Source organism: Lytechinus variegatus, chromosome 7, assembly GCF_018143015.1.
Source record: "Lytechinus variegatus isolate NC3 chromosome 7, Lvar_3.0, whole genome shotgun sequence".
Classification (NCBI taxonomy): domain Eukaryota; kingdom Metazoa; phylum Echinodermata; class Echinoidea; order Temnopleuroida; family Toxopneustidae; genus Lytechinus; species Lytechinus variegatus.
This window is the reverse complement of record NC_054746.1, coordinates 34,969,151-34,988,136: the sequence shown is the minus strand read 5'-3', so window position 1 is coordinate 34,988,136 and position 18,986 is coordinate 34,969,151. Positions and strand designations below refer to the sequence as shown.

The 18,986-nt window shown below is 34.7% G+C and overlaps 1 protein-coding gene across 1 annotated transcript; it reads left to right on the top strand.

Moving 5' to 3' along the window:
* Positions 1 to 871: 871 nt before the first annotated feature.
* LOC121419110 (scavenger receptor class B member 1-like) lies at positions 872 to 16,280 on the top strand. The gene is made up of 6 exons (XM_041613425.1): positions 872 to 1,077; positions 1,709 to 1,827; positions 4,797 to 4,870; positions 5,982 to 6,033; positions 6,542 to 6,721; positions 14,691 to 16,280. The coding sequence occupies exons 1-6, from the start codon at positions 1,053 to 1,055 to the stop codon at positions 14,769 to 14,771; spliced, it is 531 nt and encodes a 176-aa protein (XP_041469359.1). The 5' UTR covers positions 872 to 1,052; the 3' UTR covers positions 14,772 to 16,280.
* Positions 16,281 to 18,986: the final 2,706 nt, after the last annotated feature.

The window sequence follows — 18,986 nt, the reverse complement described above, 5'->3', positions numbered from 1 at the left end:
GTTTAGTTTTGACTGAATCTTCAAGAAATGCTTCACATATATTTTCTGAAATATCTATGAGTACAAATGCACAATTGAATCTTACATTATTGATATGTGGCCTTAAAGAACTTCTAGAAGATAAAGGGCATGCAGTTATTTAAGTACCTATTTTGGTTTGGTTTGAATTTCATTATGCATCAAGCCATATATATTGGAAATTGTATATGCGAGAGACAATACTATACAGTATAATAAACAATCAGGGGGGATACTTGTGTTATAACATGATACCTACTTGCTGCGCTTAAGGCGAAAAATAGGGGGCTCTGGAACTAAATCTTTGTCTTATAACGGGTCTCCAGAACAGCTTTTGGATCAACGATTGCTAAATATGCAATGCTCTGGAACTGACTTCATAAAACAGGGGGGTCTTCGGAATTCATTAGATAATTGGTAGCGGCTACCGTATATAAGAAAATGTGTGCGCATCTTGCTAGATTCATATCAAGCTAGTGCAAGCTAACTGCGGGCATGCTGGGAGCTTCGGGCGCCCTCTGCTATGGCACTGCTCCGACAGGCTCCGTAGTTCATGATGGGCATGCATTGGAACAAGAAGTCACAAATTTGAGAATCTCAGAACAGGAAAAAATAGGAATATATATGACTTTCTGAATTGGTGATGCTTTGGAATGGAAATTTAGGCTGAAAATGAGGTTCTCAACCATGTCACATACATTTATACTAAGTCAGCACTGCTGCTATATTGAATTGCTTAATGCAGGCGAGACTGCCAGAGGCACTCCACTTGTTTCCTTCTACTTATTACTTTATTTGTTTAATTCAGACAATCATCTTGAAATGATCGCCTCCAACAATTTATTTTGTTGCTATTTCTCATCATTCATTCTTCCAGGTCTGTGCCATACATTTATGAACAAGATACAGTCTTCAAAAAGGTGCCTCTTCTGAAATTTGTTCTAGCCAATTACACGTACTGTAACGGGACAGACTACCCGCCCAATGCTGGATTCTGTAGCAAAGATCACGACCTGTGTGGTCCTTCAGGAATTATGAGACAAGATCCATGTCGCTTTGGTGAGTCTATTGTATGGCATGATGGATTCTGTAGCAAAGATCACGACCTGTGTGGTCCTTCAGGAATTATGAGACAAGATCCATCTGTATTTAAAAGAAGTTGCTATTCACATATTATCCAACACGATTAATTGGAGATGAGATTTCAAAACTTGTCATTGTTATATTCAATATCTTTGTGTAAATGTCACTATTTGAATACATATTGTTTATTTATGCTTTTGTAAGATGTACAAATTTGAATTTAAATTGTACAGACATAAATGTGAGGCATTTGTACTTGGAACATTAGTATCATTGGCTTTGTAGGTCAGTCTCAGCGAATATTGATTATGATGATTACCCAGGGGAGCTCTTTATGTGTGCAAACTTTCAACCGAGGTGAATTTGTCAAGCCAGATGTGTGGGTCTGAATTGTTTAAATTAGTGATGTGGATTTTTAAAATTCTTATTAAGTTTGATTTCAGGGAAAAGTGTATTTTGCCTTCATATTTTGGAATTGTTTGACATACTGTATAGTCATGGAACACTCTTGGCTCATATTTAAGCAGTTCACATTCCAGTATCTTGTAGAGTCATTTGAATCTGCAAATAGCTTTGTGAAATGGCATCTATATCTCTCTTTACACAGGTTCTCCTTCAGCAATATCTAATCCTCACTTCTTTCAGGGGGACCCAGCGTTACATGAAGCAGTAGGGGGCTTGAACCCACAAGCTAAATACCATCAGCACTACATGGAAGTAGAACCAGTAAGTATATCCAATTGTAGGTCTCATGTAAGATTTGAATCTATCCAGAGAGGTCAGTGGTAACTTAATTTGCCCAACTTTAAAACTATTTCTTTTTTGGATGGTAGGGAGGGAGAGAGGTGTAGTGTGGACAGAGGATAGGACAAGGAAAAGGCAGGAGAGGGATATACAGTGCGTATCAAAAAAAGTTTGCACTTAGAAAATATCCTGTAAAATAATACATTTGTAATGTCCTGAAGATTTTTCAAAATTTTAACATTGGAACAGATCCATTTAAGCAAATGACGATATAACTGTCGAAAAATATTTCCGCTTCAGTGAGCACCACTTACTTTTGAAAAGTTAGTGAATAATGATTTGCGCAGAACTTTGAAATAGTTATGCAAAAAAAGTAGACCTTAATCATGATGAACATGTGAAATTTAGCTAGTAAAATTGATTTGAAGATATCTCTTACCTTTTTTTTTCATCTTGTTTCCTTGCCAAAAACAATTCGAAGAGTGCATGCACCCCACCCTACTCCCCACACATCAAGGCCATCTTGACGATATTTGCTTTACACTGAGCTGTGATTTACATGAAATGGCTTAGGCTTGATTTTCATTTTGTTAATCATTGTCAAGCTTGGGAAAAGTGTGGAGAAGCAAGTATTGAATTAAAAATGAAATGTAAACCCACTTTAAATAATAAAAACTTCGTAAAAAATGCTGGAGATGTCTGATATAAACTTTTGTTCAGATTCAGAGTTATGTCCTCAGATCCAGCTGGCACAAACTTAGGGTAAAGGTTGTGCTTACTAAGTGTTGAAATTTCAATTTGGGTTGCAAAATTGTTACAAAATGCTTGAATGTATCCGTTTTATTTCAATTGACTAAAAGTGCAAGGGAAATGTTTCGCAGGGTAAGTTTGATTTCGCCCTTTCCCATTGACACAGCGTGAAAACGAGCATTTCTGTGCAAACAGATTTCTGCGAGCTTTACAAAAATGGACAGCGCTCACTCAAGTGTAATATTCTGTCAAAACTTATAATTTTATTGGATAGATGAGACCCAAACCCAAGATTATATGTGAAAAAAAAATACCCACATGTTGTATACATTTTAATTCACAGGGCTTTGTCAAAGTGTAAACTTTGTTTTGATACGCACTGTAGAGTGAGGAGAGGGGTGAGGGGAAGGGGAGGAATAGATGGGTTATTGGGAGGAAGGAGAGGTTTGAGGGGAAAATGAGGGGCATGGGACAGGAGAGAGGTGGCGGATTTGAAGTTGGATTGTTCCATGTTTTGGTGTCTTTTATTTATTTATTTTTACCATAAAAGAGAACAGGAATAGCTAGTAGATACATATATAAATTGGCTTGGTTTATAATTCATTCTTAGCTCATTTGATGTGTTGCATCAAATCTTCAGCCAATTTATATCTGTCTATATTCTAATAAATTTTTCTCCCATGACTTGGTACAACTGTACCTCCAAAGAGCTCTAACGACTACAATATTGTTTGTGCAGGGAATGAAATCAATTCATGTAAGTTAACAATAATATCTAATTCATGTTCCATTGAGCGTTAAAGTGAATCGGTTATTAAATCACTGTGCTTAACACAACAAAGAAATCTTACCACAAACATTGATGTTATAGCTTACCACCAGTTATTCACCCCATGAACAAAGCTTTTGTACTTATGAATTTGCCGAGCAGTTGGAAAACTTAGCATAAGAAATGTAGAGATGAAATATTGACTTCCTTTTGTATGAAAACATTGAATTATTTCCTTTGTTACACTCACATGATAAAATGTTTGCTTCAAACTGTTGGCGTAGATTGTGCGTGTTATCTGGTTCTCCATCTTTAGTGACCTTGACACAAAATGATTATACATCATAGGTCAATCATTTAGATTGTTACTTCACTTTATTTTCTGTAAAATATTTGTTCTAAATCAACATTATTACTGGAATTTCTCTCAATTTTTATCAATTTGTTCATCTTCTTTCTTTTTACCTTTCTTCTTACCATGTATGATGTGCCTATCAATGAATGTTTGGTGCTTGTTATGCATTTTACTTCTTTTAAACAAATGATGGTTTGAATCATTGGCATGAATTCATGGTTTATTTAGATTTCATACATTGATTAAGGTTGTACATGTAGTATGTATGATTACAACAAGATTGATAGTGAATGCAGCTTTTGTCAGGGCAAGTTCCGAATTTGTTTGTTTAATTTATCTACATAAATTTGGCTCATAAATGCTGTAACCCTTCTTACAGTCATGAATTAATCGAAGCCCTGTTACAAAGGCAGACATCCAATAAACATGTAGAAAACTTTCTCAAGTTATGCTATAGATTAAAGGTAAATTGTGACATTGGTTTATTTCAAATTTTTAAAAATATATTTCGCGCTTTGCTTTTAGCAATATTGATATCCAAGTTGTTGATATGGGATTTGTTGATACTGCGCATGCGCCATGACGTATTAATCAATATGTAAAAGGTTGTAATGAATATGCATGATTCGAAAGGAGTTCTAATATCAATTTATTTTTTTAAATCAAGAGGGCGTGTGTTTAGATATCTCACTTAACCAAGACGCTGTAATATATGTTTCACGACTCAATATCATGAAAATAGAAAAGTTATGCAAGCTTCTTTTCCGTGATAAAATAAGCAATAATATAGGTATTCAATTAATGTAATAATTTTTAAATTGTTTCATTGCCCTTTCTGAGATCAGCCAATCGTACGCTATACCTTTAAGCAATATGAAAGGTTGAAATCCACATAAACTTCATTCAGACCTCGTGTTCAAAACCACCTTTGTGAATTTGGGCCAACATGACTCTCAAGGGTTCTTTTTTTTTTGTAGATTACAATTGAAATTTTCTCATGAATGTTAATATTTCCTTCCTATTTCCTCTTTTGACCAATCCTGCCTTTGTTTTTTTTATGTTCTCGCTTTTTTTTAGTTAATGGGCATGCCGTATGTTCTGAAAATGAGATTGCAGATCAGCATGATTACATTGCCTTTGCGGATGATAACGTGAGTGTTTTTTAACTTGCCTTTTGTAGAACTTTGAACTTATCTTGCACTGTACATGCACATTTATGAACATTTCAATTCCAACCCTTATTTTCTTCTGTATCATAGGAACCTCTAGTTGCTTTGGTTATAGTTGATTGTACATTTTAGGATCTGCTTGTTAACTAAATAAAACTCAAAATGTCCAATCGTGGGTTGTTTGTCACAATAGGCTACAAAATCATCACTGATTATTTTAAAATGCTGAGGAGTAAAATGTTACACAAATGATTTGAATTGTCAAATTCACGCATGGCGTCCAATTCCATTGCCTAGATGCTATTTTGATTGGCCGCAAATTCCCTTTAATCTTTGTTATTTTTTGCATGATTTGAGCTTTCCATTGTAAGTCAGAAATGTGACCTATTATAAAACGAGTGGCCTTGCCCTGAAAATTTCAAAAGGCCTACCCATCCATTTCAAGTGTAATTTATGCTTTTATTTCAGTGTGACATTGAACCTTCTGAACCTTATGGCATAATTATGATAGTTCTGTTTGATACCTTGATTCGTAAAGCCTTTGAAGCAATTAAATGACTTTGCATCTCATTCTTAAACTTGTTGGAGGGCCATTGTTGACTTTGTATCCCTTTAAAGAGTTAGTTAATCTATCAACTAATGTCCGTTCAGAGATTCTAATCACTTTATCTCAAGAAATGAGGCCTTTCAAAGGGAAGACTCCATTGGCTACAATGTTACAATTATGTTTTATTTACACTCCCTTTTGAGATATAAGGTTGGTATATCAAAAAGCTATTTGTAAGGTACAAAAAATTGTATTAACAACTGGTGACCAGTTCATATCATTATTAGATACCCCAATTTGTCCTATTATTCCAACACAGACAAATGTTGCAACCAAACTTTTAATATGCCTTGATTGGATTTCAATACAAGTAAAATGATTGAGAATCTTGATATTTATTCATAAGGTTTGTGCATAAAGACAGGCCTTAATTGATGTGCAGCTTTATGAACCCCCCCCCCCCCACTTTTTATCAGCCCAACATTGATGTTTCATATTTAGTTGAATTTCATAATCATTTAGGGGGTTTTATTCCTTGTTTTTCAGAGAGGTCAAGAATGTCCGCAATATGGCGATGCCAGTTTTATGGTTTGAGCAGGTTGGTGCACCACTTTTATTGATTTGTCTGTTTGTTTAGTTTTTTATCCATGCTGTTACACTTCAGACCAAGCAGTGAAACTTACAGTGGACAAAGCTTCTTTTACAAGGGCTCTTTCAATAAACCACTTGTCATGGTATCTGTGCATCCAACACTCCCCTTTTTTTGCTGAATGGCATTAAGGCATACATTTTTCCCTTCCCTGACAGGTTATATCCAGCAATAATCATTTCAATACATACCGTGATGGGATTCTGTGCATGAAATAGAAACTGATCTGTCAACAAACAAAAAAAGAGAGGATGTTGAAGTCTATCATTGAGAGTTGGGGTAAAAGATGAAGAAAGCATTTAAACATGTGATTTTGCTTCAGTTGAAAGTGAAACTAAATAGTTATTATACCACTTTTTCTAGAAGTCAATGTTTGTCATCCTTTGTACAATAATGATTGTTTATTAATCCACTTAATTTGAACCCCCCCCCCTTCTATCTCTTTTTTCTGATTTAGAGTGTTGAAGCAGATGATACGATAGTTGGATACTACGAAACAGGGTTTGTCTTAACAGCATATATTGCCTTAATCGTGAAATGGATCATCTTTAGTATAGGTGTTCTCATGTGCATTCTAACTGTCATTTCCTGTGGTAAGCGAATAGCTCACCCTCCAGTTGTTTCGGCAGAAGAAAAGGTGAGATTTTGTTACATGTTCTTTACAATAATAGAGATGAAGTATAGTTTGGTTAAAGAGCACACATATTTATCTAAATTGTATCCATTAGACTAGTCGTGCAACTCAGGGGCCGCGGAACGGTTTTCAAAGTGGGGGGGTGAACATACTAAAAATCACAATCATGTGGTCATTTTCACATTTTTGTACATGGTTTTGAAAAAAAGTGGGGGCTTCAGCCCCCCCCCCTGGTTCCACTGCAACTGTTCAACTTTTTAGAAATATTTCTTCTTTTCTCCAAAACACATTCTTGTAATAAACCATAATCTGCGGAGTTCAGTCTCCATGTATTATTGCTATGTCAGGTCATACAAACTTAGAGGTTTTTAAGAACGGGAGAATTTCATAAAGAATGTCATGAAATGGGGTGAATATAAATACAAGAGTGGATAGCAAAGTTCACCAAAACATTTCATGTTCCTGTTGATGTTTTCTGGAGGGGCCATATTACACCTGTCTGTCCATCCATCAATAAATTGTGATAACTTGAAACAAAGAAAAATTCCACAAGTATATAAATGATTACATTCTTAACAGTCAGCTGAAGATTATAAAAAACAGATTGTGCATATTAGCTTAAGACTGGATTCGGTCAAAACTTTGAAATAAAAAACAGATTCGCATATTGACCTCAGTTTCATGGTGGAAATTTTTCAAATTGATCACAAAAATAGATAGCCTCATAATAGCCTCATTTCCTAAAGCATTGGACCTTTGCCAATGTTGTAGAATGGAGTATTTAGCTTCTAATGATCAAGTAGTTTCTAAATTTGTTTGACCTCATTGTTGTTGATATTAATTTTGAGGCAAAATCTCATGACTTAAGTCAACTGATGCACATTTTTTATTATATTTTTTGTCTTTTATCAGAGTGGTTGAAATAACACCAGTGATAATATCTTGTAATCTGCTATTTAATCAGAGACTTGTGACACTTGTTTCCATGTAGAAACACAATTCAATAAGCCAGTTCAGAGTTCCATTCTGCGCATGGTCAGAAGAAGGTCATTTGTAAAGAAGAGACATGGTGGTTTGATATCTAATGAGATAAGCACCAACTTTGATGTCCTGATTATTCATATATTCTTTTGAATTTTGTTTTTCATAAGATCCCCCCCCAAAAAAAAAACAATGCGTGCACTAGCGACTGGTATTTCACAGTTTGCCAAGTACATTGTCATAGCAATTTCTAAATACATTCAAACTAAAAATGCAACAAATACTTTCATAGGTAAGGCATGTAAGGCATGATTACATAATATCTAGCTTTGAAATCTGCCTATCATAATGCAAAAAATGAAAGGTCATTTGACCAAAATTGCACATGAGGTAATACCGAACTGGTCTATTGAATTCCATGATGTGCCTATGGTAGTCAAATTTCTATGTCACGTTTTGTTTCTTGTTATTAGTTATTTATTCAGTTTGTTTATTTGATGTCGTATCATGACTTTGAGTTCTTTGTCTTTATAAGTGGAATAGTCAAACTTTGTAATATCCTCCAGGATTTCCACTGGCTGCAATTTAACCAAAATATCATAGCAGAGGAGATTCTTTCATCAACTAAAATCATTTTGATATTAATGAGACTCTAAATCTAAATCAAACTTATGGCAGAAAAGTTATTAATCATTAATGATGAAGGATGATACAAAATTCATGCTATGGGGAGGTTTCATAAAACCAATGTCAAAATCAATTTTAAGATGAATAAAACACCTGATGCCACATAATGATAATATCAACCTGCATTTTGATAGTCTAAAATCTGTTGTCCAAGCTCTGTTGAATAGTTCCAGTGCCAGCAGAAATAGTATACAAATATTCAATGTGAAATCATTCTGAATACTACATGAGTGTGCAAGTTGAAAGAGCTTATTCAACGACATCAAACAGATTTGAAAATACAGCTTCGACTTCCACCAAATGTAATGTTTGAATGGTCGCACGAATGAAAAAACATTGAATATCTGTGTTATACAACATTTGATCTGTAGGCATAATCCAACGTAGACCAATTAACAAAAAAATAGGAAAAAGGACCAGATCGACATAGATCTGCTCAGGCCTTTCTTTAGCCTTTCATTTTGCTAAATTTTATTCTAACACATGGTGTATGCAGCGCAGTGATGCAAGTACATGCATGCAAGTGTATGCAGACCATGGTACGCATGTTGAATTAGCAATCTATTATTCTGCCTGCTCCCATGCTCGAAGGTGCAATAGTCAAATACTGCACTGCTGGCTCTTTTGCTGGAGCGTGCAATAGTCGACTATTGCATGTCAATGTGTTGGCTTTTTATAACTGTTTCCTCTGTATATCATTTGACAAGCATTTATTCAATCAGCTGTTAAGGTTCTATGTATGTGTTGTATTAAACTTTATACTCAAAGAGGGAATAATCTGCAATCTTAGACAAGCAAGAAGGAGGCAATGTTTCTGCAAACATTGCAAATTATTTATTAGAACTGGGTCAACTATCTCCAAAATTCGTGTTTCCAGACTCCACCACAAATCCTAGCAACTGATTTTAGAACAAACGATGTACAATCAATTATTAAAATCAATCATAAAATCGGTAGCTAATCTTTCTGTTGCAGAACCCTGGTTGTGACATCTTCACAAGACCTTATAACTTTTCTAATGAAAATCATTGAGAATATCGTTTGTGCATCCATATAATACAACTCATCCAATCAAATTTGACATATTTGCAATACTTTATAATTGAAAGTCACAAAGCAATCAATGGGGAAGTTCACCCTGACAAAAAGTTTATTGTAAAAATAGCAGAAAAAAAATATTTTGAAAATATTGAAAGTTTGAGGAAAATCCATTAAAAATTTTAATAGTTATTAAAATTATAAGCTTTTGATTTGACATCGTATGCAAGCAGCTTCCCACATATCGTGAATTTAAAAAAATCAATAAAATGTCATTTTCTAAAAAAAAAAAGGAAAATGGCTTTTAATGTATCTTCAGTAGGCCAATATCAACAGACAAATTATTTCACATGTGCTACTGAGAGAAGAAATATGTTAGTCCTTAGAATCATTATAAAATAATAATAAAAATTTTGACAACACAAATCATAAACTTTAAATTCTAATAACTTTCATAATCTTTGATGGATTTTCCTCCAACTTTCACCAATGTCTTTCTATCATGTTTTCTGCTATTTTTACAACAATTTTTTTTTGTGAGGGGGAGCTACTGCTTTAAGTAGGTGTAAATTGTTAACAATCTGATGTAATTCATACCCATGAAGGTGATAATATAAAAGAAACTAATTAATAATACAAGAAACTGCCACAATTCGCAGGATTTTTTTTCACTTCTGAGATAATCTCCAACAAGTGACAAGATCTTGTGGTGGATACAAGTTTTTACGTCATCATCCTCTTTTCCTGAATCATTGGACTTTTGCCAATGATGTAGAATGGAATATGAAGCTTCTATTGATCAAGTAGTTCTAAGTTGTTTGACCCCATTGTTGTAGATATTAATTTTGAGGCAAAATCTCAAAATAACCAAAGTCAATATATGAAGAACTGATGCACATCTTCTATTATCTTTTGTCCTCAATCAGAGTGGTTGAAAATAATACCAGTGATAATGTCTTTTACTGTACTATTTAATCAGAGGCTTGTGACACTTGTTCTCGGATATAGAAACAGGGTTGGCTGATTTTAATCACTTCCATTGAAACATGTACAAATGATTAACAATTTTTTTTTGGTGGCAGGTTTATTTTAATCATAAGAGAAAGATTTTGTCAACTTTACATCATCAAAACATGAATAAATCCTACTCAAAACAATTGAAATCAAGTCAATGAAATCAGGTTAATCTTGCAAAACCAAAGATGTACATGTAGCCTATAACCGGGAAACACTTAGACCCCTACTCCACTTAGATAAGTGGACCTTTTTCCCTGTGATATTTTTCTTTGTTGATGGTAAAACTTCAAGAAGTGATTTTAGAGAACAGTTTTTAAGAAAATGTAAAATTAAGTAATTGGTTGTTGGCAGTTGATCATTCACATGAACTACCAATGGAAGATGAATATTTCATCACAATTTGCAAACTGAAAACAAAAATAGCTTTAACTCTAACTAAAAAAAAGGTAATTACAAGCTATGTCAGGTTGAAAAAAACGCCCCTTTTGTTGTGCACATTAAGCTTTGCTGCATTTTTTTTAATGCTATGATTGAAAATTTAATAGTTGTCAAACTTAGTATGTCTATTCTTCTTTGTATTGGAAATAGATTATTGTTTAATTGAAAAAAATCACAACTGTTCACCCTAAATTATGGCTCTTGTACATTGCTCTCCAACACACACAATTTGTTCATATCTATCTACATAACAATGGCACTTCAGAATAAAAAATATGTTTTAAAAAAATATTAAAGGAATTTAAAAAAGAAACCCCGAATTTATAGGTCCTGAATTCCATCAGAGAATTTAGCTAGGGGGGGTTTGAACCAAGTCCTGAACAGACTTTATGTACAATTGTGCCTCATTCAGCGTGTGGACTGAGAAAGGTTCAATAATGCATGTAAAAAATATTCCTCTTGGCAAACTTTACTAAATCACGGCAACAACCATATATTCAGTGCCCTTTGTTAAAATGAGCATCTACTTTTTTTTAATTATTTCTCATTGAACATATTGAATTGAGTGCACAAATACACAAAATCTGCATTGTCCTTGGTGAGATTTTAAGATTTTGCTGGTAATAAGATCAAATCCACCCCAAAGTAAAATTGATTTGAGAAAAAAAAATTAGAGAGTATAGCACTGAAATATTTTTTTCATCAAAATGTTTTAAGAGATATTTACATTATTAGTTTGCATATTTTCGCAAATATTCATTTGTAAATCCAGGGTCCTGTAACATACAGCACTACGAGTGATCATGGAGCTGATCAAAGGCAATGATCAATGCAATCAATCATAAAATACAGTCCCACGATCAAACATTAAGCTTTGTGTGAAAGGGTCTTGGACACGTATCCAAATGAGTTAGCCAATCATATTTCATACACTATTTCCTTTGTATTTTTTTTCATAGAATTGATGATATAGAGGGATCTCCAAATCTTAAATCATATATATATATATATTTATTGAAATCAACTTTATCTTGGGGTGGATGTGACCTTGAGCGATTTTTTCCATTATGGCAATTGTCATGGAATCGTGATTTCATCTATCTTGAATTCAAATTCTAGCCTTGCTGTCATTTACTTCCTGTCAGAAACTCATCTTTTTGCACTTGACACAGGTGTACCATAGTAAATAAGAACCTTGGAGGATTATCCATGCCTTGAAATACTTGCGGGCCAGGATAGAATTTTTGATATTCGTATTTATGTAGTATTGTCAGTTAAAATCTAATAGTATGAAATACGCGAAAGGGGAATGAAACCTTTCGAACAAGTAGGTTGACTCGAAACAGAAAAATCAAAGAATAAGAACAAAGAAAGTTTGAGAAAATCTGAAAAATAATGAGAAAGTTATGAGCATTTGAATATTGCAATCACTAATGCTATGGAGATCTGCCCATTGGCAATGCAACAAGGATGTGTGATGTCACATGTGAACAACTTTCCCTTTGACGGACTTTAAAATACCCTCAAAATGTCTCTTTTTGCTTTTTCATATGGTGATACAAACTCTTTATCCATGATGTATTCTTTAAAAATCTGTATTACATTCCCTCCTATAGAAAGAATACATGATCTACTGATAGATGTGATAAAAGAGGCAATTTAAGCGAAATATATACTAAAATAATGGGGAGAGATGTTCACAAGTGACATCACATGTCTCTGTCGCATTGCCAATTTGAGGATCTCCATAGCATTAGTGAAAGCAATATTCAAATGCTCGTAACTTTCTCATTATTTATCTGATTTTTCTCAAACTGTCTTTGATCTGTTTCTTTGAATTTTCTGTTTTCACACAAGCTATCTTGTTCCAAAGGTTTCATTCTCCTTTAACCTTCTGAAGTAGAGTGAATTTTTCTCTTGACATCCTGTAGAATATTATTATTTACATTGGGTGTTTTAATGATGCATTCAGCCCTCGCAGTAACTGACGGCAATCGCGGTCGGTGCCATCAACAGTGGCTGTGCTGCCCTTAAATTTTACTCATCATCGATATCAGTCAACTGCCATGCCCTTTTATGAAACCGCCATTGATGCCCTCTCAAGCTAAAGTAAAGCACAATAACATTCAGATGCATATAGATCCAAGAAAACATCAGTAAAAGGCCTTGGACGAATGTCATATTTACCATTTGATTATTTCCTGAAAGAACAATGGAATGCCTTGATTAATCGTTCGTTTGGAATCACGTCAATTAAAATCACAATAGTTGACCTACTTAGAGTGATCTCCAGCTTACTCAAGTGCAGAAATTCTAAGGCAAACACATTTTAGAAAATTCAATCTCAATAGGGTCTCAATTATTAAACATAGGGTCATGAGTATTGTCTTTTTCTCACAAATGAAAGTAGGCCTCTTTTTTAAACCTTCTCTTTGATTTCTATGTAAAAAGAAATTATATAAATTGAGATGAAAACTTTCAGTTTATTGTTTTAATGGAAAATATTTCCTAAATCAAGGCTTGTATTATACATCTTTCCAAGTGCACCTGCGCATATGAATGAATCGACCCAGATCAGTGAGGACACCTGCCGTCCAAAGTCCAATTTCTCATAATAAAGAACTCATTCATGTAGATTGAAGTATTCTTTGTGACAGACACAGAAGGTGGTGCCTTACCCTTACCCTTGCCCACCCCCTCCCCATCCTCCAGTCCCCCACTTTTTTCACCACCCACTCACGATATAAAAAAAAATAGTCTATGTGGAGGCTAGTCCAAGAATTGATCAGGAATAACATGACCATGCTTGTATTGGAATGTTTTTTTCCCTCAATAAAAATAACAGAGGTATTAGTAGTGTTACATGACCAAGATCTGCACTAACTTTTTTACACAATAAGTGGACAATCTCAAGGGGGCAATCATGCACACCTGCCCCCACCCTCAAAGGTCAAGGTCACAGCGAAAAGGTTTCATCTTACCCTTCTGCAGTCCTTGTAAATGCGTTAACTGCAGTTTAACTTAACCGAGGCTCATATAACTTGGTGTGTATGATATTAGCATGGATCCCACAAAGCCTATTGATTTTGAGGTCAAAGGTCAAGATCACAGTGATATGTTTTCATATTACCCTTTCTTAAGTCCTTGTTAACACAATAATTTTAGTTGAACTTTACCTAGGCTCATATAATTGGTGTGTATGATGCTAGCATAGTTCTCAGCAATTTTAACGATTTTGAGGTCAGAAGGTCAAGGGTGAAGTCGCCACCTTCCACTTTTCTTGCTTGACCAAAACTTGATTTTCTGTGTTACAGACGGGCGTATTATGTGCTCACCTTAGCGACACTCTTGTTTTATTATGTAGGTCTTTCAAATGAGTTGTACTTCTGATTAAAAAATAATGATAAAGGAATAAAACATAGAAAATAATAAAAAATTCGGGCAAGTAATTTTTTTTTTTCTCACGCAGTTGGCAAGTGGTTAAGAAAAAAAAATGTAGAGGACTGAATTTCAAATAAACAAAAGGACATAAAATTATTAAATTATTGCATTGGTGGCCTCAAATTTATAAAATTGCCGAGGTGCCCTAAAAAAAATCACAGAATTGCATAGGTGCCCTTTATTTATAGGCAATTTCACACGTGCCCTAAAAAAAAAACCGCCTTGCCCTCCTGAGGGCTTACTGCGAGGGCTGGATGCATTAATACTCCATATGTTGGACAGCATGATAATTCCTAACCCATCTCAATAAGATGTATTCATTAATTCTGTGTCTCTTTCTTTTTTTTTGTCTTATCTTTTTGAATTACAGGATGAAAAGATCATTAATACATCTCCAGGGAGCAGTTGCGACATTAGCCCGGTGAACAAGGCTGTAGTAGATGATGCTTAGCATACCCAAAGTCAGTGCTTCATGTATAACAATTAAAGGGTCATTGCATTACTTCCTTTAGTTTTCTAAACTACCGATGGAGGGAACTCGAGGTAAATTCGGTTTGTCACAGACGTAGTGGAGAGGTGCAATTATCTGCCGATTTTGTTTTGAGTTGACCTCAAAAACACTCGAGGTTAACAAGAGGGTTTCCTGAAACCGCTGAGAAAGTATTGCAGTAAAACTGCCATAACTTTTGTAAATGACCATGAATCTGAGTGATATTTATATTTTTGGAAAGAATGACGATTTCTTAAACTGTTTGTTTAGATGCCGCAAAGATATCAGCAAGTTAATTTTTCATGAAAAAAATAGAACAAATCAGGCATTCTCGCCAAGTTGATTGCACCTGTCCTCTTGGCCTGGTCAGGTGGGAAGAGAGCTGATATTTAAATCCATGACTCCATGTAAACTGTGAACAGGATTTGTTGACTCAGTGGCTACTGAAATTCAGATGCCTATTGGAATCAAAGAATTCAGTAATCGATGATTTCAGATATTTATTATAGAATGTAAGGATGTGTACTCGTACTACTGCCATTAGTAAATCAAAGAAGTATGCTAATGCAATCTAATGTTCTTAAAATGGTAGCACTGCCTGTTATTTTTATTAGTACTGCTGCCATTATCATGCAATGAGTATGCCAATGTAATAAAAATTTTGTAAAATTATGAGAGCACAATATGTGACAGTGTTCTATTACTATTACCGCTAATACTTCTGACATGATCAAATATAGGAAAAATAGCTTGAGATATTGATTCTTAGAATGATGATTGCCTGAAATATTGAGGATTAATTCTACTGCTATTATCTGGTACTGCTTGAGGTCAAGGATAAATTACTCTGACTTATGATAATCAAAGTATCTCGCAAATTATTGTATTTATTTATATGTGTTTTTTAATGTGTAGATATTGATATATGCAGAGCCTTATACCAAGACTACTATATGCTTGCCTTTAATACAGAAGATTAGAGATGGTAATAGGAGTATGATATCATTCAGTGGTAATTGTTTATAGTTGAAGTTGTTGCTGTTAATTGTTTTTTTCTGGAGGGAATGGGTAATTTTTGTTTGTGATTCTAAGATCTATCTGTCATTTTTTAATAAAAAAAAGTTTCTTGCTTCTTCAATACTGTCTTGACAATAGTTTTGCTGAGCCACTCTGAACATGGCTTTTCTTCCATGGTGGTAACTATTTGAATGTTTTTGTATTGTGACTTATAATTTTGACTATAAATTTGAGCTTCAAGTTTCAGTTGATGCTGTAAAGAAATGCATAAAAAATATGCTCAGGGCATTATCAGGTTTACAAATTGTTTGACTGTATAGGAAGAGTATGTACCAACATCATTGATAGATCAACTTCATATTGATTGCACGAATGTATTGGTAAGTTATGATGATATGGGTCCAGGGGCCCGTTGCAGAAAGAGTTGCAATCAATCGCAACTCTAAAAATCACGCGCAACTTGATATTCAACCAATCAACAGCGCGCATTTGGAACATGCGATTGATTTTTTGACTTGCGTTTAAACGCAAGTCAAGCTTAGACGTTGATTGATCCACTGGTTCGATGATATGACTGTTGTCACACAGTGATCCATGAAATGATCTGTAAATACTGTTACCAGCTGTGTGATAAATCACTAAGCTTTGTCTTATTCGGTTGATTCACAATACAATGTGCCATTTATCAATTGCAGCAGACAGGCCAATTTCTAACTTCAAGGTAGACATCCGCATGCAGGCGGAAGCAGTGCACAGTGCTACTGTACTACTGTGATCTTTGAAACTGAAAATCATTTGGCAAAAGCTGAGGAAGAATTTACAGAAAATGGTCTAATTTTGCAAAGAAATTGTATTCAAGTAGTGACAGCTAAAAAGCCTGCCTTAAACTAAATGCTGCTTTTCAGCAAGGCCGTGAACAACTGATTGCAAATAATATGAAAATGAAAACGAATTTACAAAGATAGTAACAAAACATGAAAATAATACAATTTGCAAAAGCAAAATTTAAATAAACAAAAATGAAAAGTAAGGAAACAAATTGATATACAAAGTAATATCAAATTCAGAATTAATCAAAACAAAAATGAGGGTAAGTTAATTAATATAATTCAGGGGGTGGTTTGGGGGTGGGGTAATTGGTTAAAGAAAGTGATATGAGGCATGCCAATGCAGACAGGTGTTTGTCTCGCCTGCATAGCAGAGTGAGACTATAGGCGACACTTTTCCAACACATTGTTCTACAGATCTGACCAAATCATTTACAGTGATTAAGAAAAGGAGGGGGCCTAGGATACTCCCCTTAAAGGCACTCTGCTTTCTACAGTACAAAAACCTGACATGTTACCATTGACAGTTGTTGATTGCTGCCCACCAAATAAATAATCGTGGAAACATTTTAATACATCCTGGTCAAATCCAAAGTAACATAATTTCCTTAACAATAATTCAGACGAGATCAAATCAAATGCCGTCTCCAGGTCTATGGTAACCATACCAATAACGTAACCTCAATCAATTCTGTGAGTCATTTTAACAAGGTCGTTGAGTGGCCTGGACGAAAACCATGCTGGCATGGATCAAGCAACTGTTGTTTGACAGTTAGATATACACTTGATTAAACACATTCTTTTCTTAAATTCAAAAACTTTAGACTGGGAGTACCGAGATTGGTCTAGATAGCAAAAACACAACAAAATTTCCCTTCCGCCTCTTGGACCCTGGTAAACACCATAATTTTATGCAAGCTGTGCTGAACAGCATCGGCTAGCACAGCATAATCACATGCATGCTTGCGTGCCCAACAGATTTCAACTTTTTCCCATGAGGCTTTGCAAATTTTGGCCTGTCTGTTGCAACCGAAAGGTGGCGCAGAGTATTGTGAATCCACCGACTTGGTCCCTAATTTCATTTTTGGAAAGATAAGAGAGCTCATATGGGTACGCCTACCCGTTACGGTAATTGGTATATTGTAGAAATAGATGAAGAAAGTATCTTTCAGTGACAAATTGATTTTTAGGTAATAACAATTGTCTCTGAAGATGTGTCATTCCAGTGCTTTAAAAACAACATCAATGAAAATTATGATTGAATTTTCAAGAATTGATTTAAATATGATTATTATAAACTCAAGGCTTTACTTTGCATTCAGTAGACAGGGCCTATATTAATGGAAAACAAGAAATTTGAATTTCTTCTGGATAGTCCTGAAAAACAGTATTCAATTTAACTTTTAAAAATAATTTATGTCAGTGATCATCCAATGTTTGGTTAAGTCCTGCTGAGGCTGGTCCTGTATGTATGGTTTGTTTATTGCCTAGACATGGAAAAGAATAGTTTTTTATCACATTGATAGATGGACAATTTTACTTGGGCCACACCTACCTTGTTCACATGGTGCATCGATTCACAGTGTAGACCTGAGAGCCGGTGCAGACTTGCCTTTTTTATGCGTGCAAACGCGATTATAACGTGCACCAGCTTATGGTGCATACACAGCAATTTTGCTCCGCCAAAATAGTGAGATCAGAACCACGAACTGGTGCAGACACAGCAATTTTTCTCTGAGTAAACACAAAGTCCAGTCTGTCCCAGCTATTAGAGTGCATTTCATGACAAATTTTATCCACTGATCTATGTTTTTGCCCCGCGAGCTGGGACAGCGGATAAAATGCGATGCAAGATAACCTGCTAGCTGAGTCTGCACTGCAAGCCAACGCAGCATGTAAACAGTAAATGATTATGTTACTGTCGAGTTTGTGCACCTGTTTTATAATCTTCATTTCTATCATTTTCTGGTGGGGAAATATATTTGCTTCATATCTGAATTCTTTCAATCCAGCAATTTTCTCTTGCATTCATGACAATGTGGATGTTTTATCCTGGCTCCCATATCATAAAGACTTGTTATTATAACAAGTATATGATCAGCCAAACAAGATGAATGATTTCAATAGCTTTAAAGTATATGATCAGCCAAACAAGATGAATGATTTCAATAGCTTTAAACTGTTATTGCAAATGTGTTGGAGTTTTAGGTTTCATAAAACGGGTCTCTGGCTGGTAATTCAAATTACAAGAAAATTCAGCTTTTTTTGACAGAACAATAATGTATTGTGAAATAAAAGATGCATTATACCAATGAATGTCATTATTGTGTTT